Source organism: Colossoma macropomum, unplaced genomic scaffold (assembly GCF_904425465.1).
Source record: "Colossoma macropomum unplaced genomic scaffold, Colossoma_macropomum, whole genome shotgun sequence".
Taxonomy (NCBI): domain Eukaryota; kingdom Metazoa; phylum Chordata; class Actinopteri; order Characiformes; family Serrasalmidae; genus Colossoma; species Colossoma macropomum.
In genome coordinates, this window is record NW_023494792.1 from 6,171,984 (window position 1) to 6,195,935 (window position 23,952).

The 23,952-nt window shown below is 41.1% G+C and overlaps 1 protein-coding gene across 1 annotated transcript in view; it reads right to left on the reverse strand.

Moving 5' to 3' along the window:
- Nucleotides 1-23,952, reverse strand: part of LOC118811490 (protein diaphanous homolog 1) — a 133,351-nt gene that overhangs the window by 72,381 nt on the left and 37,018 nt on the right. The window contains 6 exon segments of the mRNA XM_036575711.1: nucleotides 7,715-7,723; nucleotides 7,903-8,017; nucleotides 12,323-12,952; nucleotides 15,626-15,805; nucleotides 19,164-19,228; nucleotides 21,187-21,302. Of these exon segments, the coding sequence (XP_036431604.1) occupies nucleotides 7,715-7,723; nucleotides 7,903-8,017; nucleotides 12,323-12,952; nucleotides 15,626-15,805; nucleotides 19,164-19,228; nucleotides 21,187-21,302 (1,115 nt within the window).

Genomic DNA, 23,952 nt, shown 5'->3' on the forward strand with positions numbered 1-23,952 from the left:
TCTGATACTCTCCAAGATTATCTGCACTATATAACATTTAAAAGTAGTTGATAGTCGCAATGAGGAAAAAAAAGGTTATGGCTGCTTTTTATCCAATTTTGACTTGATACATGCACCAGCAAAACAGTTGCATATTTGGTGGCGACAACCAATAAGCTACCTGTTACTGCGCAGTTTATGGAGTTACTATGATGGTTACAGGAGGAATGTATCACAGCACACAGCACATCACACACTGCTGCGGAGCTGCAGACAAGTCGGAGTGCTCATGCTAACCCCTTTCTACCGCCGCAAGTGTCCACAATGGGCACACAAGCAACAGAACTGGACCATCGGAACTGAGCAACAGCAGAAGGTCGCCTGGTCTGACAAGTCCCGTTTTCTTTTACATCATGTAGACAGATGTGTATATATGCACTGTTTACCTGGGGATCTGATGGAATTAGGGTGCACTGTGGGGAAAAAGACAAGCCAGTGGAGGGACTAATGTTATGGGCAATGTTTCGCTGAGAAACACTGGGTCTGGCATTCATGTGCCACCTACCTATACACTGTTGTGGACCAGGAACAGTATAGCCCCTTTCAGCAGACTTAGCTCGGGAATAGTTTGAGGAACATGACCGTATTAGGGGAAATTTCTTTATATATTTGTTTATTTATTTGTTCTTGTTTGTTCGTTTGAAAACTATTTTAGATGCTTAATTCTGGAATGTCCTGACCATGTTAAATCAACCTAAATAGATATGAAATATTTTTTTATTGTGCAAAATAGTAAAAACAAACCTGAACAACATAAACGTACAAGCGTACGTCAAGATTGCTTTCTAACACTAGCCTAACAGGACCAGCAAAACTGCGCTACATCTTAATTTCTAGAAGGCTGAAACTTACTTTGCCAACTTTTTGTTAGAATCTCCTGTTCAACCTTAAATGGACTAGCAGTTATATTCTGGGACCTGTACAGGGACCTGAATGTAATTGTTGCACCATTTAAGGTGGGTTGGGTAATTTCAAATAAGAAGCCAACTGTAGCTTCATCTAATTTATCACGACAAAGTGTGAGAAGAGACACACACGCAACTCATACACGGTCAGCAACTAAATTCTTGCATTCTCCCAAACTCAGACACCTCTAGTGCTGAGTCATTAATAAAACTTAATAAAATGAGATGTCCCAAATATATCTGAATTACTAAAACTAATAAACACAAGCTGAACTACTGATGCTCTGTGCTTAACAAATATCTTACACGTCTGACATGAATTGGGCTGTTTCGTTCTGTTTTGCTTCTGTTTTAAATAACACAAAATATTTTATCTATTAAAAGGGACGCAGTCATCTGTCTCATAGGCGCGCCCCATGTGCTTGTGCCTCTGACCGTCAGAGTGCACTGTCAGAGAGCACCACTGCTGGAATTTGGAAATTACTTTAGTCGTTCACGCTTCAGTACCAGTTGGTCCACAGCTTGTCCACATCGTGCTGTGCCCATGTTAGGCTAACCCTAAAAAACCAGTCATTCCTTAATTTCCACTGCCACAAAAACAAAAGTGGATTACTTCAGATACAAAGGACTACACAGCGGGAAGTAACTTAGGGACTGCTGTGTTTTCATTTTCATCCGAAACGTTTCTTCCAGTAAACTCCACAGAAGCATTAAAGCATCTGGTCTCTTTTTACCTTCTCACTTAATCATGAGCAGCTGTTCATAGCTAATGATTTTTGCGGTGAAAGTTTGTGCTGTTAGCTTGTTCACTTGTTGCTGACGCATATGGATCATTAACGTGATGCTATTGATGAGGATGTGCCCATGTGGGTCATTTCAGAGTACAGGCTAGTTCACACTAAGGACAAAAATGGGTCTCTAACATACACATGATCATGAAGGCTGAATGACCAGGCCTGACCGAAGATTCAAAACTGAGTAATAAGTACACACTTAAAAATGATGGCCCTCGAAGGGTTCTTTACTAAAGAAAAAGGTTCGACATAGAACCATGAACATTAAAAAAAAAACTCTTTCAATGACTAAAGGGTTCTTTAAATTGATTGTGCTGTAAATGGTTCTAAATAGAACCTTTTTGAAAAGAGTTCTATATAGCACCAAAACGGGTTCTATTGTCACAGTGTCAGGCTTGTTATAATAAAAGAACCATTTTTGGTGCTATAAAGAACCTTTTAAAAATAAATAAATAAATAAATAAATAAAAATATTGAACCATCTACAGGACATTATCCATCAATCTCAGAATCAATCTCTCCTTCATGATGAGAAGGGTTATTTGCGTGTTCTTACTAAAGAACCCTTGAACCATCATTTTTAAATGTGTAGCTATGTGTTCTATAAGTACTGACTTTACCCATGACAGACCACCCTTACCTCCATATTAACAGAACAGAGTAAAAAAACACCCCAATCAGTGCATCACACTCCCAAACACTGGAGGTAATTTATCACCATATGAGCTGTTTACACAAACTTTAAAACCTGCATGTGGAGTGTTTACGACAATAAAGCCCAACCCATAAGACAAAATGAACTGAAACACAGACTATAACCTTGATCACCCTCTTTCTCTCCCTTTGTGTGTTCTTGCTCTCCCTGCCATCAACCAGCAAAGATGAACCTCAACCGCTCCCACGGTGTTCAGATGGGAATTCCAAACACATGCATACTAGAAGCCAGATGGAAGAGCAGAGAGAGAATGTAAAGAGAAAAAAGCAACAAAAGACAAGAGGAAGTAAAATCTTTGAAACATTCACTGAGATGCTCTCCATATTAACATCCATCATTTGATTTTTAAGACGGTGACCCGTGAGAGTAGTAGGAAACAAATAGAAAAAAAATAAGCCCTTCATGGAAATGGTCAGAAACAAGAGACATTAAGACCACAGCCTAAAGTGCAAGGGGAAGGCAGTTAGACACCTGTAGTTGAAAGGGTTTTATGGGGTCACTGGAGTACGTCTGCTTTCTGAAAACTTATCACAGAATAAGCGCTCTAAATGGCTTGGCGTAGAAGCACATAATGCATGTAATTGCTGGGTCATAAAGACATACGTGCACTATGGGGACAAAGTCACACAGCTGGGTGCCTGTAGTGTGAACTCACTAGTGAGCATCAAAGGCACAATAAATGTTTAATGAGGACTTGCGGGACATTATTTCATACATATGATTGATTTCTTGGGATAAGTAATGTATAAAGCTTTATGTGGAAAAAGTCTATATGGCAAATGCAAAAAAAAGAAAAATGAGAGAAATATGCCTAGCAAGAGCACTGGAGGGAATTCAAAAGATAGATTATATAGAGCTGCGTTAACAGAGGACAGATTGTGGTATGACAAGTACAGTGCATGTTAACAGAACATTCAGGCTAAGCAATTTATGAGAACATTTCTTACAGCATTTTATGAGGACGCACAAAGACTAGAGAGGAGGTAGCAAAGTGTGAGGCTAGTGTCATGGATGATGTCGACATTATGGGACCACTATATCATAATGAATATCATTCACATCTATAAGCGAATAAAGAAAAACTAGTACAGTAGAAGACCCATTCCCATATCTGGCCAAGGACAGCTAAGCCGACTAATGTCCTCATTCTCTCTGCTCCTGCACTGTTAAGGCATCCTGTTGACCTTTACAGCTAGTACTACTCCAATAACACAACAACAGAGCCAGAAAATTAGAAATGTAGAAGAGAGGATATTGATCGTGACAGCGTGAGAGGAGAGACACATGCAAATCCTACATGGTCAGAATCCAAACTCATGCATTCTCCCTAGCACACACACACCTAGTGTTTTAAAAAACTTTATTAACATGAGATGTCCCAAATATATTTGCATTAAAAAAGTTAATGAAAACAAGCTTCTTAACTACTGATGACCAGCGCTTAACAAATATCTTACACATCTGACATGAACTGGACGGTTTTGTTCTGTTCTTCTTCTGTTAAAATAACACAAAAGATTTTATCTATTAAAAATGGATGCACCACAATTTCAGAAAAAGTAATTTGTCTCATATGTGCGTCCCATATGCTTGTGTTTCTGACTGTCAGAGCGCACTATGGCGGTAATTTGGAAATTACTACAGTCGTTTACGCTTCGGTACCTGTTGGTGCACAGCTTGTCCTCATCGTTCTGGTGCCCATGATAGGCTAACCGCAGAAGGGATCCACCAAAATTTCAGACAAAAGATAAAAGTGCCATTTTTGACCAAAAATGTTGCGTGTCCGAAATTTCGGTGCATCCCTGTCAACAAATTCAAATCTCAGTTAACCTCCAGACCCCATTTCATCGTAAAGGCTGCAGATGGCCATAATTTAGTGAGTGGCAGCAGATCAAGGGTGAAAATGTCAGCCACATGGAACTACTGCATGGTACCTACAAGGGACATTAGACAAGCAACTTGTAATCACTGTTCATGCCAAGTATGAAAAGGGGGTCTTCAGGACGTTTGATAAACTACTGGAAAACACAGCATCTACACAGAATACGGCAAAAAGTAGAAGTAAAAAGTCACTGAAAAGCATGCTGTCAGTTTTTGAAATGACAAAATAATTCACAAACGACAGTGCCGAAGTGCAAAGTACAATTAGAAAAAAAAATGGAAGCGTTTGCCCTGATATCCAGACTCTCTGTTGTCCATTCGTGGCACAAACTGTAGCTGAAACTTAGCAAGTTTATTTTATGTAAACTTTTTATGTATCGCTAGCTTTTGCTTTTTGCCTCAGTGTGCTGAATTTGGTGCATCACTATGTATTAATATGGCAAAAACTAGAGATCAATTTAATTGATCAGCACTGGAACAGGTGATATATTACCCAGCACTGCACACTTTTATATAATTATTGATCTGCAGATAGATCAGAGCACCGGGCAGATTACAGAAACAGGCAGAAACACTAGTGCATAAGGTTGTTTCTGCAAATGCATTAGCACACTAACAAGCTTACACAAAAACTGAACAAAGGGGTTTCAAGCTGTATATGTGCAGAAATGAGCCAGAAGAGACAGTGTGACACATTAGGTATAGGAACAGCCACGTGGCACAACAGGCAGCCCACCACCATATTTCATTCAGCAAGTGTCTCTCGAGGAGTCTCATAGGAACAGTGTGGAATAAGAAATTAGACAGCAACAGATGGCAGAGGGGTGACAGACAACAGCCAAACCCCTAGACACTACACTGTGTGTGTAAATACGGAATTAAAACCTGCTTGTGTGTTTTCCAAAGAGGTTTTAGTGTACACCTCTGGTAGGAGAATGTGCAGGTGAGTGAGTGAGCGAGAGCATGTGTGTGTAAGTGATCTCTGCAGAGATATGAGGTGGAAAGGTTAGGAGTGATTTAGAGGGTATATCTATGGTGCTGGTCGCTGTGGTAATAAAGTAGGCTGCTGCATGCATCCCAGAAGGTGAGCGAGCGAGTGTGCATGCGAGCAGAGGTGAGGGGTTGGGAACAGCCGGCTGGCAGGTGCCACTGAGCGTGCCCCATAGAGAGGTGATCGTCTCAGAGGAGAGCGGAAAAACAGGCTGGCAGCAGGAGAGAGTGAGAGCATTAAAGAGTCATCTTCATAATGAGACAACACGCACACACAGAGCTTTTTTCCTCTCCATACCGTGTATTTATATAGCTATACACTCCTTCTCTCACTGGCTAATTAGGCTATGTGAGGTATAGACTTCAAAAGGCACCGGCCTATCTAGCAGTCCACCGGCATACTGCATCGAAAATGAAAAGCGGCGCGCAAGGGAAGATGTGAGAAGGAGAAGAAAACACATGTCGACATTTCAAAAAGCAGAGGAATTAGAGTCAACATCAGACATCACTGGAGCTGCTCAGTTCAGGGATAAACACTTGCTAAAAAACAAACTAAGCAACATTCATTAGCCTCAAGACACAGCTAACATGCACTAAACTAAAAATGCAAAAAAAAATACACAAAATAATGATAGAACTCAGTAAGAAATAAAAGACTTGAGGTTAATGCATGACTCCGAACTGAAACCTTCTTTCTAGGGACCATTCAACTTACATTCATACTGCAAACCAAACAACTAGCAACAAATTGGGAGGGGGCGGGCGAGAGAGAGAGAGTGAGAGAGTGAGAGAGTGAGAAAGAAAGAAAGAGAGAAAAAAAGGGAGAGAAAGAGAGAGAGAAAGGGAGAAAGAAAGAGAGAGAGAAGGAAAGAGAAAGAGAGAGAGAGATATCAATAATGGCAGAACAAAACCTCCTATATTAATACATTTTATAAATACATGCAACATATCTAATTACTCAACAATACCTCTTATGTCTAACAATTTTCAGTGCACCCATGTAAACTTCAGTTTAGCTTCTTTTTGTCTCAAGTCTAAAAATGGTGTGTGTGTGTATATATGTGTATATATATATATATATATATATATATATATATATATATATATATATATATATATATACACACACACACACACACACACACCATTTTAAGAAAGAGACAGAGAGAAGGAAAGAGGAGGTCGAGACAGAGAGGATGGAGGGAAGGAGGGAGGTGATAGGTCGTTTTTGTCTTGCAGTGTTGTCCTTTTGCTTAGCTTGGCAGTGAGGGATGACCGGAGGAGAGGAAGAAAGGAGGAGGGGGTGGTGTATGCAAGATCGGGTCGCAATAGCCTGACAGAAAAGAGCAGCAAAACACAACTGCCAAACACACACACACACACACACACACACACACACACTGGACAGGGTTGGACAGATGGAGAATCTGAAAAGGGCAGCATTCATTTACAGACAGATATCAGAAAAGGTTATCCTGCATCAAATCAGACAGACCAACACACACACAGCTCAGATGGTGCAAGACAACACAGCTGTCACATACGACATTTCTCAAGGTTTCTCTTTTCACATAAAAAACCTCCTATATGCATGTGTATGTGTGTGTGCACGCGCCTACAGTTGGCACACACAACCTTGTTAAGTTTGAAGGTGTCACATTTTGAATCAGTGGCATAAATATGGAGTAGAGGCCACTCTGACAGAGAGAGAGAGAGAGAGAGAGAGAGAGAGAAGGAAAGAGAGAGAGAGGGCGAGAGGAGGGGAGGGGGAATAAATAGACGGAGTGAGAGGGTAAGAGGTGACAGTGTGACTATGCAGGGGAAGGGCACAGACAATGCTGCAAAAACACTCACACAAATATCTGACTGTAGTTTGACACACAGTGGACTCACCAGAGGACACACACACACACACCCCCCCCCAAAAGGTCTTGCTGATTTTTAATGCAGTGTTTAATTCAGCGAGAGAGGAGTTTTGCATATAAAGTCATAAGGAGTGTGATGCTCACTCTCCTGAGCACTAAACACACACATACACTTCCTACACACACACACACACACACACACACACACACACACACACACACACACAGCCCTGAGGGAAACCAGTTCTCTGCCACCCACATCCTCCTCTCTGTCACTGAGACTTTCCACTATAGAGCGATGAGATTTCTCTCTTCCTCCCCCTCCTCCTTTCATCCATCCATCCTTTTTCTCTTTTTTTTTTCATATCCCTCCATTGCAGCAAAGCTATCCGCCTCCTGCGGTGAGTGCTCTTTCTGTCTTTCTGTCTCTGAGGACAGAGCAGCATAGCGCCTCTTTCTCTCTCTCTCTCTCTCTCTCTCGCATGCGCACGCACACATACACACAAAATGAGGGGGTGTGCTTACCTTTGGAGGCTGCGTAGGAGGATCAAAAATATGTGGAGAGAGAGAGAAAGAAGGGAAAAAGAAATAGATTCCTTTCAGAGGATTTTTTTTTCCTTCAGTAGTGTAAAAACATAAATCTATTTCTACAGTATGAAAAATATCTTGGTATGTTATGATTGAAACACACACACAGAAGGGAAAGGACTCACTCTTGGTCTGGGAAGAGAAGGTGAGCGTGAGTCTAGAGAAGAGTTCTTTGCTCTCGTAGCGATCCTCTTTTGCCTTGACCCAGAAACTGTTCTCAGAAAGATCTTCAGGCCCAATCTGTAACACACAATACAAGAGAATCAGCCATTCTGCCTTCCATCCGTCCATTCATCTGTACAGCCATCCGTTCAACCATCCAGCACCAAAATATCCCATCAATCACTCACAACAGCTTCTGACCGATAACTTTTGAAACATAACTTGTCTTGTACTTGTCAGGAATAACTCCTCAAAGTGAGAACAAAGGCTAAAGACAAATTTTGAAATCTACATATCGCCATTGTTGGGACGAAACCTTGTATCTCCATTTTTGTCGTTTTGCAGTTTTTGATATACTTTGACAATGCCTGTCCCCCTTTACGTTGTGTGTAAATTTCATGATAATCGGACCAAAAGAAATGGTCCACAATTACTTGGAGGAAAAAAAGTCTTGTTCCATTGACTTGCATCAAAAGTAAAGAGGGTTTTTTCCTTCTCCTGTAAAGTTACCGTTTTGGAGATTCAGGGTTTTGTTCAAATATATTAAATGTATGTATACAATCTAGTCTTAAGTTACAAAAAGATGCATGTAAATGTTTTTCATATAAAATCAACAAAACTTCCCACAGTGGGTTGCTAAAATCTGTCTCAACAGGCAAATCAACAATGAAGTGCATCAGTTCATCATAATTCAGATAATATCCAATAAAGTATGCACTCACTTTTGTCCAAATTACATTTCTCAAGCTATTTTCAAAACAATCTAACAAAAGCTTAGTCTACTGTGTTTCATCCATTATATATACACCATATATTCATTTCAGTTTTTCAAATCCATTTGAGTTTTCATGTATACAAACCAAAATAATTTTATCAAAAACACCAAATACTTTCCTTAAGAACTGTTTTGAATAGGATCATTTTAAGGTGAGATGTAGAGGCTACTGCAAACGTTCATCAGAGTGAATGAAATCTGTTTTTTCTGAAATGCTCTCTTACAGGAGAATTAACAACTATCCTGCCAGGTGCAGCAATTACTGGTTAGGTTTAATAGATTATCATGAGTGAATCCTTTATCACAAGAAGCATTCTACTTTGGCTGGAATGAGCTTCGCATTCAGGAAGACACAGCACCTCTGAAACTTGTTCCAACACTATATGAACACAGCTTCAAGTCAATTAATCTCTTTTGCCAGCAGAGTGAATAGTGGGACCTGCTAAAGGTCTCTGAGGAGTCAGTCAGTGCGCTGCTACATAGGCCCCACTTCAGCAGCGAAAACACTGAGCCTCACGCTGACAATCTCCAGCCTACAGAAATGAATAACCAAACACAAGAAGCGAGAGCGGAGTGTAGAACAAGGATTAAAGAATAGGAGAAAAGATAATGAAGAGAGGAAGTGGGAGAAAATAACAGCGAGTGGGGGGGATGAGAGAGGGGTGAAACTCATTAAAACTGATCCTGATTTTCCACACAAAGGACCAAAATGGGACAAAAGGTCCAATACCCACAGGGAGCGAAGACAAGATACTCCCCAACTCTAATTTTCTCTCTCTCTGTTGCTTTTTCTCTTACTCATTCCTTCTATCCGGATTTCCTTTCTCCCACCTCTTCTCCTCCTTCCACACATCTGATCCTATCAATCAGCAGCCGCCACAAACCTTTCTACTTTCCCCATTATATACTGTCTCTTTTAAGCCTGCACTTCACAGCTAGAAGACTGAATAAAATTAGATTCAGTCCAACAGCAGAGAAATTTTCAGCCAATTAGAGTGTGTTAAATATTTAAAGCCTCAATCAGGATGTTTTTGGAATTGATTCTTCTTTTTTCTTTCCTATTTTCTTCCCCAGAGTATTTGTGTATCCATAGGCATGCCATATTCAAGCTTCTCAACACAGACTGTCGAAAATGTTTAATTACTTAAGTCAGACGGATTCAGCTGGTCGACAAAGGTCAATTTAGATTCAGCTGGAGAAAGCACCTGTTCAAACCAATGTTCTCCCTGTCTTACCCTCACTGGTAGTTTCTAGTCTCAAGGCCTCGTAAATAGCCAGACTTCTCCTTACCTCTACCTTTGCCTTTCAGAGAGGAATAAGAAGAAAGTGCTACAGTGGGAAGAAAGGGATGGAACATGATGGCAAAATGCCTGGAAGAAATAAATAATGAAAGAAATAACAAAAATGATAGACAGAGACAGACGGACAGAAAGACTAACAAAAAGAAAAAGTCAGAAAACAGAGACACATAGAAAATAGGAAAGGCAGACCAAAAGAAAGAGACAAATGAAAGCGTGTAGGAAGTAGTGAATGCTCTAATACCAGCTTCTCATTACCCTCACTGCCACTGGCTGACTGTGAGCGTGAGCATTTGTGTGTGTGTGTGTGTGTGTGTGTGTGTGTGTGTGTGTGTGTGTGTGTGTGTGTGTGTGTGTGTGTCATAGGGTGTATATGATAGCAGGAAGCGGAGGATGAGAAAGCAAAGAAAAAATGTTAATTTAAATTACAAAAGAATGCTGTCCTTTCTAGCAGCAATTTAATTATCTTTCACAGCCACAGTTAAAAGAAACAGGCTTATTAAAAAGCAATTTCACTGACATCCTCGTCAAAGAGCTCTCACCACGGGAAGAAGGGGGGAGAGAAAGAGAGAGAGAAAGAGAGAGAGAGAGAGAGAGAGAGAGAGAGAGAGAGAGAGAGAGAGAGAGAGAGAGAGAGAGACTCATGAACTTGAATGCAGCCATTAAAGAGTAGCTTTAGGCTAAAAGGGGAGACAGAACCGTTTTGATGTTTTAACTCTTGTGGAGGGTGAGAAAGAGCGAGGGAACAAGAGAGGAAACAGAGAGGAAACAGAGAGAGAGGGAGGAAAAAAAGAGTGAGGACTAATAGCCACACATGACTCATACATATACATGCAATATGCTATTATAGAGTCACTCTGGTTTGGTCACACTCACACGTTCACCCCCAGGACAAGTCGGCTCTGCTATTCAGCTGCACCTGTGATTTGTATTCCGATATTCCTCTCATATACACAGAGGCTATGTTCACAAAGAAGTGGAACAAACCTCATTTTTAGGGATGTACAATGATATCAGAATCATACTGGTATCAGCAGATATTTGCTTAAAAATATTTATTAGCATTTAATAGATGTTTAGAATTTACCGATATTTAACACTGATATTTGATGCTGTATTTATCGTACTCCTAAAGAACAGACTGCTTAGGCAATGCTGGGCTACTGAGCCAAAATGCCTGTGTTTTATTAATTTTATTATATCTATGTCTATACAAATAAACGTTACATTGATCCGTAATGCTATTGTTTCTTGTAATGTTTGTTTTGCCATCAGCAGGTATGAATATGAAAAATATTAAACTTTGGTATGGGTCCACAATTATCATTTCAGTGCCTCTCTACTGATTGTTTTGGTCTAAAAGTCACACAGATCTGATTTTTTCACAGGCCATGTGAAAACAAAAATGTAATCTTTCTGAGATCAGATAAACTACACTTAGATTTACCCTTAAAATCTGATTTAGCCTTTTGGTGATTCATACTATCTGTTCAATGTGGCCTATATCTGACATCAGTCTGAAGAGACAACATTCCTGAACTGACCCACATGCACAAAAGAACACCAAACAGCTGTCCTCTATATTAAGATTAATAGACTTCATGTGATATTGAACTTTAATGTTTGTGAACTGATACTTTAAACTTGGGGGAGAAACAGGAGACACCAAAATGACCACAGTGTTTACTGAAATGAGTAAAAATTATGATATTCTATTTATTTTATTTGAATATTTGTGGAAGTCAGAGCGGAAACAGAGAAAGATTTCTTTTATCAGTTTCTTTTATTTACTGGCAGAGAAGTAAAATGCTAACAAAAAGGTGTAAACCCAGTCCCAAAATGAAAAAAAATAAAAATAAAAAATAAAAAAATAAACACGATCTAGGTGAGGCTCCTTCAACTCTTTGGTTTCTGTCTGTTTTTCAAAATATCCTTCCTGTAAACATGATTTTGAACATCTGTTAGTATGATTCTTAGGCGTTAGAAAGTGGCATAATTATTTGTTTACATTTCCCGCACTTGTCTGATTCATCCTCCAAGTAAAAGATGATGCAACACGTAACCATAGTTATGCATTTTGATGACATAAAGGGTCTGTTCCCTGAGCACTATGAGCATGAATTCCGACTGTTCACACAGAAGTGACATTGTCACGTAATAGGTGTGTATCAGATTTCAGTACCACATATGGAAATGGCCTAAATCTGGATGCAAATCAGTCAGAGTGCAAACATCGTCTGACATGATATCCTAGATTATATACATACTTGACTGAGCACTAAAAGCAGTGCGAACACAGCTATTACTCACCTTGCTCCAGTTGGCCCTCTTAAGCTGCACTTCTGGTTTGTACTCTTTCTTGGGCTCCAGGCCAAACGGCAGTTGTGGAATTGGGGGGGCCCAAGCTACAAAGCCACCTGGTGGAGGAGGTGCCATACCAGGCATTGGAGGAGGAGGAGGCATACCTGGAGCTCCAGGGGGTGGAGGAGGAGGTGGGGGTACACCAGGGCCACCAGGCAAGGGAGGAGGTGGAGGTGGCATCATACCTCCCTGCCCGGGTAAGGGTGGAGGTGGAGGGGGTCCAGGCATGCCTGGAAGAGGAGGGGGTGGAGGTGGTAATGGCATCCCTGCATGGCCAGGGAGTGGTGGCGGTGGAGGTGGTGGGGACATCCCTTGCCCAGGCAGCGGAGGTGGAGGTGGAGGTGGAGGGGGAGGCGGGGACACGTCCATATGGCCAGGTAATGGTGGAGGAGGAGGCGGCCCTGGTGGTACTGGTTGGTTGGGCATGCAGGCAGCTCCTGGAGGAGGAGGGCCAGAGGAAGGTGCAGATTGGCTTGTGGAGCTGGGAGGAGGTGCTGAGGGCATGGGCACAGGTACTGTGATGATTTTTGTCTTGGGTTTAGCTTTGGCTTCCTCAAGCTCCTTAGATAGTTTCTCAATCTGGGATAGATATATGGAGACAGGCAGAGAGACAGAGAGTGTGAGAGAGACAGACAGAGAGGCTATTAAATCTGCTCATGAGTGATAGCAAGTGAGTCACACAAAGCTAGAGATCCTGCCTGAGGGCTGCAAAATTTAACTAGCATGCAGCTTTGCTATTCTGATATCATCCCCTGTCATAATAACCTATAATATCTATAAGACAGTAAACTAGTAACTAAGCAGTTGAAACAAGCATTGTTTCACCTCAGCAACTTACATAATAATCACATCTCTGTCATGGTTAGCTAATGCTTGATGTACTGTTACCCCCAGCCCAACCCTCCAAAATCCGCTTTTAGCTCCAATTTAAAAAAAAAATAAAAGGGAGAATAACAAAGACATAACAATCAGTTCTCTTTCTTGGGAGTTTCACATATATCCAAATATAGTTCAAGGGCAAAAATGAGAAGACACAAATTACCGACTGATGTGCATTATACAGAAAAGGACTGCAACGTTGTCAAACAAAGTTTTCTCAAAGAAGCAGAGTTTACTAAAGCCTCTGGGACAAATAATGAGGTTAGGCCCGGACAGGGAGAAGGAGAGAGAGGGAGGGAGAGTAAGTAGATCTAAAAAGGTCACGGCTGGAATTGGAGAGAGATGAGTGGGGTCTAAATCCATGTCTAATTAGAAGCATCATTTATTTATCCAGAACTCGACACAGCTCATTAAAAATGACCAGCCTGCTAATACCACATCAGGGAAAGAGTTAGAGCGAGAGAAAGCCAGAGAGAGAGGGCAAGAGAGCAGAGAAGAAGAAGAGCGAGAGAGAAGAGTGAGGCTTTTCTTGCCCAGCTTAGTTGGCGCGTGTGCCAGTGTTTGAAGTGTGACAGGGAGAGGATTCCATTGATGCTGCAAAACCTGGATGCAGTTCAGAAGGCCAGGATGAAGAGAGAGAGTGTGTGTGTATGATGTGATGACAAGCCTTCTGACAGCTGTTTATCTGTTCCACATTAAAAGCAGGTTGAGGTGACAGGCGGTGTTTAGCTCAGCAAGTTTCTCTCTCTCTCCCTCTGCCTCCCTCTTTCACAGCCGTCTATCCTCCTGCCATCCTACACTTTCACTTCCATCCATCCCTATTTAGTCCAAACGTGTCTCCACCTCCACCTTTCTCCTCTCATCCCTCCTAAGAACTTCTCTACTTTTGCTGACTCCCGCTTTTCTCCTACTGCCATCAACTGTAATTATCTCTCCGACACACACACACACACACACACACTGCTTGTAGTGTGGTGTGTACTCGTGTGTGTGGGTTCGCTGACAATGTCACAGTAGTTTCACTTATCTCCAACTTCTTTACTTCATCTCTCTGCTTTTCCATCTTTCTAATGTTTCAGTTACTTTCACTGATAACCCAATCACAAAAGTATGTCACACTTTCTTCTGACTGATCCTCGTAATGGTCAGTTTACAACTGGTTTCTGGTGATTGGGCAGAGCTGCTTTTACCTTGTCAGACTAGTTTCATTTTATCCTCTGTCTGATGGATTTACTGGAAGACTCTAGGTTTGGCTCATCATTTGAGAGATTATATCACAGAACACAGCTGGTTTCCTCTCTCGTTATTTGACAGTTTGTGAGCTCGGCTTCTGATAGAAGGTGAATTTCACATAGTTTGACAACTTCTGTTTATTGGTTCGTTGATCAAGTTGATCTCATTTCAAAATGTAATTGTGCAAGCCTCAGCATTCTCTATGAGCAATGAACAGCAAAAGCAGAAGGATGACAGCAAACTTTAAAATTAAAGTGAATAAGGCAGAATGAAAGGACTTAAACAACAGAAGCAGAAAAGATGAGAGTAAACATCTGCTTCATCATACAAATAACATGTGCCAATATTCTCATCTTAAAGCTGGAATGAAACATAGGGCTACTGACATGTGGACTGTATCAGAATATTAATTGATATTTTTAATAATTAGAGCTAAAATTAAGAACAGGCCTCTCCCCTAAAGAGATAACCTCCTAAAAAACATAAGTATAGACAACATGCAACAGCAATTCATTTATTTAAAAGAAAATCAGAGTAAGAAAAAGCTAACATGGAACAGGTGCTGGTGTTGTGGCCAGCCTATAAAAGATCATTTAATCAGCGTAAAGACAAATGACACAGAATCTGCAAACACAGTGGATAAGTCAGACCAATCAAAAGCAACCAAAAACCCATGTGCTGTATACAGGTACACTACATTCAGTGTTTAAGCCTGGATATGCTGGTCTTCTTAGACACAGGCCTGGATCTTGATTTACAGAAAATATCGCAAATTAAATATTTGTCAGAAAAAACACAATTAGATATTTTCTCCCAAATCGTTCAGCCCTACACTGTAACAAACCCAACATCTCAAAAACGGAACCTTCGTGAGGGAAAAATAAACAAACATTCATAATGTTAATGTATGTTATCGTGTTTCTATTCAAAGTTATTTTGGACCATTCTTTTGTCCCCCCCCAACATTCAGTCCAGCATTTCCTGCTGATTTCGGCCCAATACTGATACTTAGTATTTGATCAGTGCCAACTCTATTAAAATATAATCAATATACCATCAATGCATAACAATGATGTACTTGTATTATAAACCAAGAGAACTATAACGTGGGAGTGCAATGAATAGGATGTGATTGAATACCTTTTCTTTGAGTTGGCTGATCTCACCACATAGTGTCTGGTTCTCTTTTTCTTTCTCCGTTTTTTCATTGCCAATTACTTCTTTCTCTGTGCTGAGCTCTTGGACTTTCTGTTCGTAATCTCCTTCCATCTTCTTGAACTGCACCTGCAACTCGTGGCGCGTTGTCAACTCTGCATCCAGCTGGACACACACACACAAAACACACATCAGTCTGAACAGGCTTTGATATGTCAGTGTTTATGCAGGAATCTATTGCTCATGACAGAAGGCATTCCGCAGCCAGACAGCCTTCTTCTATATCACAGTGTGCATAAACTATGTGGAAGATTGTCAACGCAGTCACAATGAACATGAGGTGTCCGTGTGCGAGTCCCTACTGAAATTCACACTGTCCGTTATATGGGTGAGCGGTTACTTGGCGCATTTGACAAGCTATGTAGCATGTTCTCACTGCATCTGTCTGCCATAACAGCCATGAAATAAGAAACTGGCTGAAAAACTACTGAGCAGACAGACCAATGGAAAAGGCAAAGAAACTCCCAGGTTTTTTTAAACCCCTCCTTTCACAGTGTTATACCAATCACTTCTACTGCATCCAATAGTTTGGCCATTGAGTACATATTTTGTATTGTTCTTTTCACTCAAATAAAATGTTATGTAAAGAAAACCATGACTTTTTTTTTAACATTAAGCAAACTGGTCTAAACTACTCAATTACTTTATAGTCCAAGGCCAGGCATAAACAATGTCCAGAAGAGTATAAGTCACACATCTCTGGAGCTACAGTTGATTTTCAAATGCAGTGCAACATGCAGTGCTACATGTCAAATAAATATTAAAAAATATCTGATATCTGAGCCGCATTTGGACGATTAAGAAGTGTTGTCTATCTAGTCAATATTACTGTTTCTAAGTATAGTTTTGTGGACACTGACAATTCGTTTTCTCCACAGACTTTATTGCTGACACTGGTAAGAGTCTGCACTGTGTATGTGTGTCCGTCCATCCGTCTGTCCATCTTTCATCGTCTCTGCTATGTGCAGGACTAGCATCTATGCAAATAGGATATTTGATTTGCTTGCTCATATTCCCTGTCCGGACACTGTGTGCCCGGGATGACAGCACTGGCTGAGGGAATGCACATAAAACAATAACTAATCTCTTAATATGTATTCTCTGCTGTTTGTCCAGCTCCCACAGTGCACATGAGGAGAATATGGAACTTTGTCATGGTTTCAGGGGAGCAGAGTTCTTCAGAGCCTTTATGACATCATAGCCCAAATATGTCATAATGAGGAGCTAACTGTGATGTAAAGAGGACAGGTCCGAAGCTCAGAGCACACCAACCCAACATTCTAACATTGGCAGGTGTTTTAAGGCCAGAGCCCTGTGGGAAAAATAAATAAACAAACAAAAAAAATACTTGGCTGATGTGTTATACTGCAAACGTTAGAACTGCAAATATATCTGTTTGTTTGATTGGTGTGCTCTGGCCTATAAACCAAATACACCACATGATCATGACACATGATCACATTATTAATATTAGGGCACATGATCACATTCATGTTATATATGATGTATCACATATGATAAGTGAAAAGCATTTAACTTTCCTGTAAGGGCGGGTTTTTTTTTAGGTTTGCTGACATTTGTTGGGTCATCACGCTCTGACCTTGATAAAGCAGAAAAGATGGAGGCTGTTTAGTGAAACCAAATAAAAAGCCTGCACCAATATGGTCTGGCTCTCGGGTTTGAGTTTTTGTTACTCTTTGTATTTACCTCATGTTATTTGACCAATTCTTTCTCTCTCCCTCTATCTCTTTCTCTTTCACCCGCACATACACATACACAGAGTCTGGGGGACAAAAAGACATTGATAATTTCTGGTGACACTGACAGGAATGTGTTTGCAAGCCAGACATGTAATTATGTGGCATCAGTGGAAACTGAAGGGTCACACACACACACACACACACACACACACACACACACACACACACACACACACACACACTCTCTGCATGTGTGCTGGTAATGAGAGTCTGTCTCTCTCCTCTTCTCCTTTGCCACACAGCTATTACTCTAAATTAGACAGGGAGGAATGAGGAAGAAAGGGAGAGGAAGAGTAAACACTCGTCTGACAGCCTCCTGATAGGGGTCATCCTCCATAGACACATACACACACACTCACAAATTGGAGAGAGGGCATCTCCTTATGCCCCAATTTCGGGCAGTGACAGGGAAATTGCAGTACGTTCGTGTGTACACTCACACATGCACACAGGCGATAATTGCAGACTGTGTGAGAGGGAGTCTTGCTGGGAGGGATTAAGAGAGAGCCTGTCAGAGAGAGGAAGAGGAAATCTCCTGTCTGCTCCCATCTCCCCTCACAAATTACACATCTGCCAGCTGACACTGAGAATGTGTGCGTGCGTAGGTGTTTGTGTGTGTATCACTAAGGGTGTCTGGGAGTTTTGAAGAAGGTAGGTTATATGCAAAATACTCAGGGCAGTCGAAAAGTGATTGGTGGGTGTGTGACCTTGTGAATAGCTAATCCATGTGTGCATGGCAGAAATGTTCACAAGTTAATTCATGCGAGTCCCAGTCGAGTCTCGAGTCTCTGGGGTGCGAGTCCGAATTGAGTCTTTGGGTTGTGAGTCTGAATAAAGTCTTGAGTCTTTGAAGTGCACATCCAAATGGACTCTTGATTCTCTGGGCTGCAATTCCAAGTCAAGTGTCCAGTCTCTGGGGTCCAAAACGTGACTCAAATCTTTAGGGTGGGAATGCAAGTTTTGAAGCTTTGGGAGCCCAAGTCTCAAATCTTTGGCATGCAAGTGTGAGTCGAGTTGTGAGTCTCTGGGGTGCGAGTGTGATTTGAGTCTTCAGCCTTTAGTAGAGAATTTTACTTCAATCTCGTTATTAGCTGCAGGCATTGCATTGTAGAAAAGTAAACCCCTACTAAAAACCATCAGTTTAGCACAGCTACAAACAACAAGCTTTTTATTACAGAAACATCTCCAGTGTGAAGGACAGAACTGAAAAGCTACATGCAGTAAACATGGTGTTTAAAGGAAGGAGCTGAAACAACTTGAAACAAAATCTGCAATCTATATAGCATGTATGCTATCTAGCTAGCCAGCATAATTTCCTATCCAAACTACATGCTAGCCAAACACAATTACTTTATGTAGCCCTTCATTCTGTTCATCAGACCGAAGATTATTCTATAACGAAAGGCTCAATATTTGAAGTTGAACTGAATGCCATGAGAACACCACTGCAGTAATTCCCTTGCATGGCCACAAAGACACTAACAGGAAAGTTCACACATGTAAGATGGGGAGAAGTTTTATCATTTACTGTATATAGGGTAGCATCCTAATGAAATCAGTTTTACTCACGTTTTCTTTTTCTCACGCTGAAATTTAAGGAGTCACGAGTCTTGAATCAAACTCACTGACTTTAGTCAGTATTTCTTGGGCAGGGGCAAGGTCAGAATGAATAAGAGAGAGTGTGCTTGTGTGCGTGTGTTTACCTTTTTCTCCAGCTCTGTGGCCTTGGCCTCACTGATCTCCACTTTCGTCTTATCCACCATGTTATCTAGAGAGGGGAAGAGAGAGAGAGAGAGAGAGAGAGAGAGAATGAGTGAGTGAGTGAGTGAGTGAGTGAGTGAGAGAGAGAGAGAGAGAGAGGGAGGTGTGTCACGTTTTTTCTGGCTGTGGGGATAAAGTGCCCTTCACTGTGATGAGTCTGTGTGTCTCCTCTGATTCGTGCTCCGATTACTGAGCAACCTAATTAAAATCCCATCCCCTCTCTCTTTTACAGACACACACACACACACACACACACACACACACACACACACACACACACACACACACATCTCTCTCTTCCACAATGTGAAATAAAAACAACCACAACCATTTCCAAAGAAGTAATACATAGTAAAAAGTGGGTAAAGGCAGTCTAAACCCAAAAATTTATTTGCATTTCCTTTTTCAGTTCACACATTAAACTCGTAGTTCTTTCTCTGATATGCGCTATTTTCTAATAAAACGTGTCATAGAACTATTCTTCAGAAACTGAGATCAAACACAGCTGGAGGAAGTGCTAGACCTTTGGTTTGACCTGTAAGGAGTGGATTTTAAACAGGGGAGGGAGAGCCACTTTTGAGGTGAAGGGCCAATGAAAGCAGCTTCTGGAGAGTTATGATAATAAGGCTGCTCAGGTAGCAATAAGAGCCTAAGGTGGAGAAACGCCTGTTACTGACCCACACACACAAAGACACCAGAAAATCAATGCCAGCTAGACAGAAAGAAAGCAAAACAAGAGGATGCGAAAGAGCAAGAAATAAACAACCAAAAAAGTAGAGACAACTGGAGAAAATTAATGAGGATGGAAACGGAGGACAAGGCCATGAAAAGGAGAGGGGGTAAAAGAGTGTGAGCAAGGGAACTGTACTTACTTTTCATAGCCACACTAAATGGGACAAGAACCCAAATAAGAGAAAAGAACGAGTGGAGGGAAAAACCTGGGAGCAGAATGCAGAAGTGTTTGGAGTTCAAAGGAAATCTTTAAATAACACAGGCAGGGCAGAATTAGGCTGTTTTTCTCTGAATATGAGAAGCTAGAAAAAGGAGTAGAGGATTTCTGAAAGCATTTAAAATATCCCTGCAGCATACTACCCAAGCGAATAGCACGCACACACACACACACACACACACACACACACACACACACACACACACACACACACACCTAGACTACAGTGGTCAGCACAGCTATTACTTCATTCAGTGGTTAACTGCACCCTGAGACTGGAAATGTGCTGTGATACCATCTAATACAGCAATAAATATCAGCTAAATGCATCAGACAAGATACTGTAGCAGAACATTTAGCAGCCACCCGCTTTAGCATGGGTCTTTTCACTCACAGCACCCAGCAGTGTGACCACTACTGAATGGGGCCCAAAATAACGGAACCCTTACAATCCACAAAGTCAGTCAAGAAACATCAATAAAAATAAAAAACATTCATAGCTTCAGAATCCTTTGGCTGGTCAGTTTCTGTTTTATTTTAATTCATTTCAACTACAAACTGCATCTAAAAACGCAAGCACTTTAATGCTGCCGCTCCCCAAAACCACCTCTTTTACTAATATGCCCGAGTGCTCTGTGCTGCCACATAGTGGAATGAACTGGAATGACAGCACTGACTGAGCATAAGCTTCAAGCATGTATAAAACAAAGATGTCAGTTATTATGTTTGCTTAAATTACTTCCATTCTTAACAAAACCTACCTTGTAACAATACCAGAACTCTTTGGTGCATCATAGAACCATTTTTAAACATTTTTAAAGATGCATGTACAACAGAGAAAATAATGATTTAATAATGCACAGAACCTTTTATGCATTCAAACAGTTCTTTGAGTAATGATGGTTCTATATATAATATTCACCTTTCCTACAGTATCCTAGAAGAACAGCATACATTTTTTTTTCTTTATTGCATGAGTATATGTATGTGCATTCATGTACTTGTGTGCACATTACCTATCAGTCCTTCAACATCTAGTTGCAGGTTTCTGCATTTGAAGTCTGGATCGCAGCCATTCCGACGTAACACAATCTGAGCTATGCACTCATCTATCAACTTATAGTACTGTGGCCTGTAAGAGAACAAAAGAGAGAGGAGAGATTGAGTGAGAATGAATAAGGGTAATAACATTAACACAACACACACTCGCAGCCTTCAGGGATACGGTCAGACTGCAGCTTGAGAGGCTGGATAATGTTTTCTAAATTAGAGTATGAAGAGGCCTTTATTAGGGCCAAGGAGTAATGAGTGAAATTAATCAATACAGAAACACAAAGCATTTCAGCACTGTGACCTTGAGCTTGCTACTAGGATCTGAGCGTATGTAAACCAAGCTTCAATCCACTCAGACTTAGAGTGCGTTATCAGAGCGAGTACACAGCATTGTACTAGCTGTGTGTGTGTGTGTGTGTGTAAGAGATATAAAAAGAGTTCAAGTGTAGCTCTAGTCAATTGACTGGCATGTGCACGTGTGCGCTTGCACTGCTTCTCTTTCTTCACCTTTGAAAGAACTTATATTTGAGTGAGTGTGTGTGTCCCGATGGTCAGATATTTGATGGGCTTGCAGACACACTCCATTTGCGAGGAGTCTGGCATCGTGACCTGGTGTGAAAGTAACTCAATACTTTCTTCATTTTCCACCAAGCTGTTTCTCTCTCTCTCTCCTTTATTTGGCCTCACTCTCTTTCTACTCGTCCCCCCCCCCCTCTTTCTTTCTGTTATTTTCCCCCCTCCCCCTGCAATCATCCTAAAATTTTTCGGTGGAGCGAGAGAGACATCTAGTGACCATTTTTAATACAGGTTTCTCCTTGTCTAAGAAAACCCCATGTTCAGCTCTCATTAAGTTTATATTCATACATGAAATTATTGTTTTGTTATGTCTTCACAGCTACTCAGATGTACAGAAATGTGTTTCAGACTGTGTGCAGTAGGACCTGAACCACACAGAATTGATATTTGGTTGATGGATGCGAGGCAAGCAGTCCTGTAGAACCAATTACCAGTTTCCTAATGGTGTCAGCAATTCGAATGTAGTGATGCTGTATTCACCACAACAGGTAAATATTGCTGATTACAGCAGCCAACTGACTCCAAATATAGAAGAATCACGTTCTCTCACTTGCAAGCTTTCGCCTATTCCGCACCTCTCCTTTCCTCCGTATGTCCCCATCTCTTCTTACATTACACTCACTCCATTTCAGTTTGTGTTTTCTTTTGCTCCCTCTATCTTTCTCAGGCTTTCATTTTTATATCCATCCTGTCAAATGTGGTCTATTTGTTCAGTGTGTAACCAAGTGCAAACTGAAGAAAATGAGGGCGTCAGAAAAAAAGACAGACAGACAGACAGAGACAGACAGACAGACAGACAGACAGAGAGAGAGAGAGAGAGATGGAAAAAAGATGGAGAGGCAAAGACAGAAGAAGGGAGAAACACAAAGAGAGGGTGAGAGAGAATAAAAGAATAAAAAAAGATCAAGAAGGAGAAAAAGACAGAGAAAGAGACAAAGAGAAAGATGAAGTTGAGGATAGAGAGAGACAAAGAGACAGAAAAAGAGGGAGGAAGATAAAGAGAAAAACAGAGGGAGGGAGAAAATTTGATGGAAAAAGAAAGGGAAGGAAAAGAAAGGGAGAGTAAGACAGAACAGAGAGATAGCAAGAAGGAAAGAGAGAGACAAAGAGAAAGTCAGAGGGAGAAATTAGAGAAAGAACATAACGGAAAGAGAGTAAGAGGGAGGAAAAAAGAGAGTGAGACAGAAAAAGTGAGGAGAAAGTAAGTGGGAAGAAAGATTAGAGAATGAAATGTAAGGAGGGGATGGCAGTGAGAGCTGTTATAGATGAAACCACTCATTAGATGTATGTATGCATGCGAATGTGTACGTATGCATGTGTGTATGCATGTATACGTTAGCACACGCAAGACAAGTATAAGAGCAAGAAAGAGTGTGAAGAATTGAGTGTGCTGTTTAACCCTTCCATTACTCGTCTGTTTTTCGCCTTCAGAGACACACAGCCTAATGGACAGACAGAAGCACTCCAATTTCCTGCCTGTCAGATCACATCGCGTCGACAAGAAACGAGCAACAAGTCTGACATCTTTAAACCATTCACAGTCTCTCTCTCTCTAAATCATCTAGCTCTAGCTTTCTTTGAGCTTGTTCATTTGAAATCAGTCTCTAAAGAGAAAGAGGAAAGGTAGGTGTGTGTGTGTGTGCGCGCGTGTGGGAAAGTGTGTGAACGTAGTCACAGATGTGATCTCTGAAACGCAGTTCTATTTCAACCTGTAATACACAAAGGGGATTAAAGCAGGGATCTGTATGAATAACCGCATCAATGTGTTCTAAGGAGCTAGACACACTTTTCTGATTCCACATGTGTGTGCGCGTGTCTAAGACGCCATTTACAACTGGTCATTTAGAGTATCAGGATTATACATAGACAAGGCTAATCCACATAAAATGCAGGTTTAAATGTAGTCAAGATTTAAATCCAATCACACAAACCAATGCAGGTGAAGCTCTGAAACACATTTCAGCCAGACCTTTTAGGCACAAGTGTAAACACATATCTCTCCAAGCTACATTCAACAAGGAAAACCCCTCCTAACACTGTGACAGTACCTTCCTCTGCTGTTTGGCATACAGGAAAGGGGTTGCATCTAGACTGTTGCCATTTAACAGAGGCACTGCTGCTCCTTCGGTTCATCTCCTAACATGAGTTTCTCC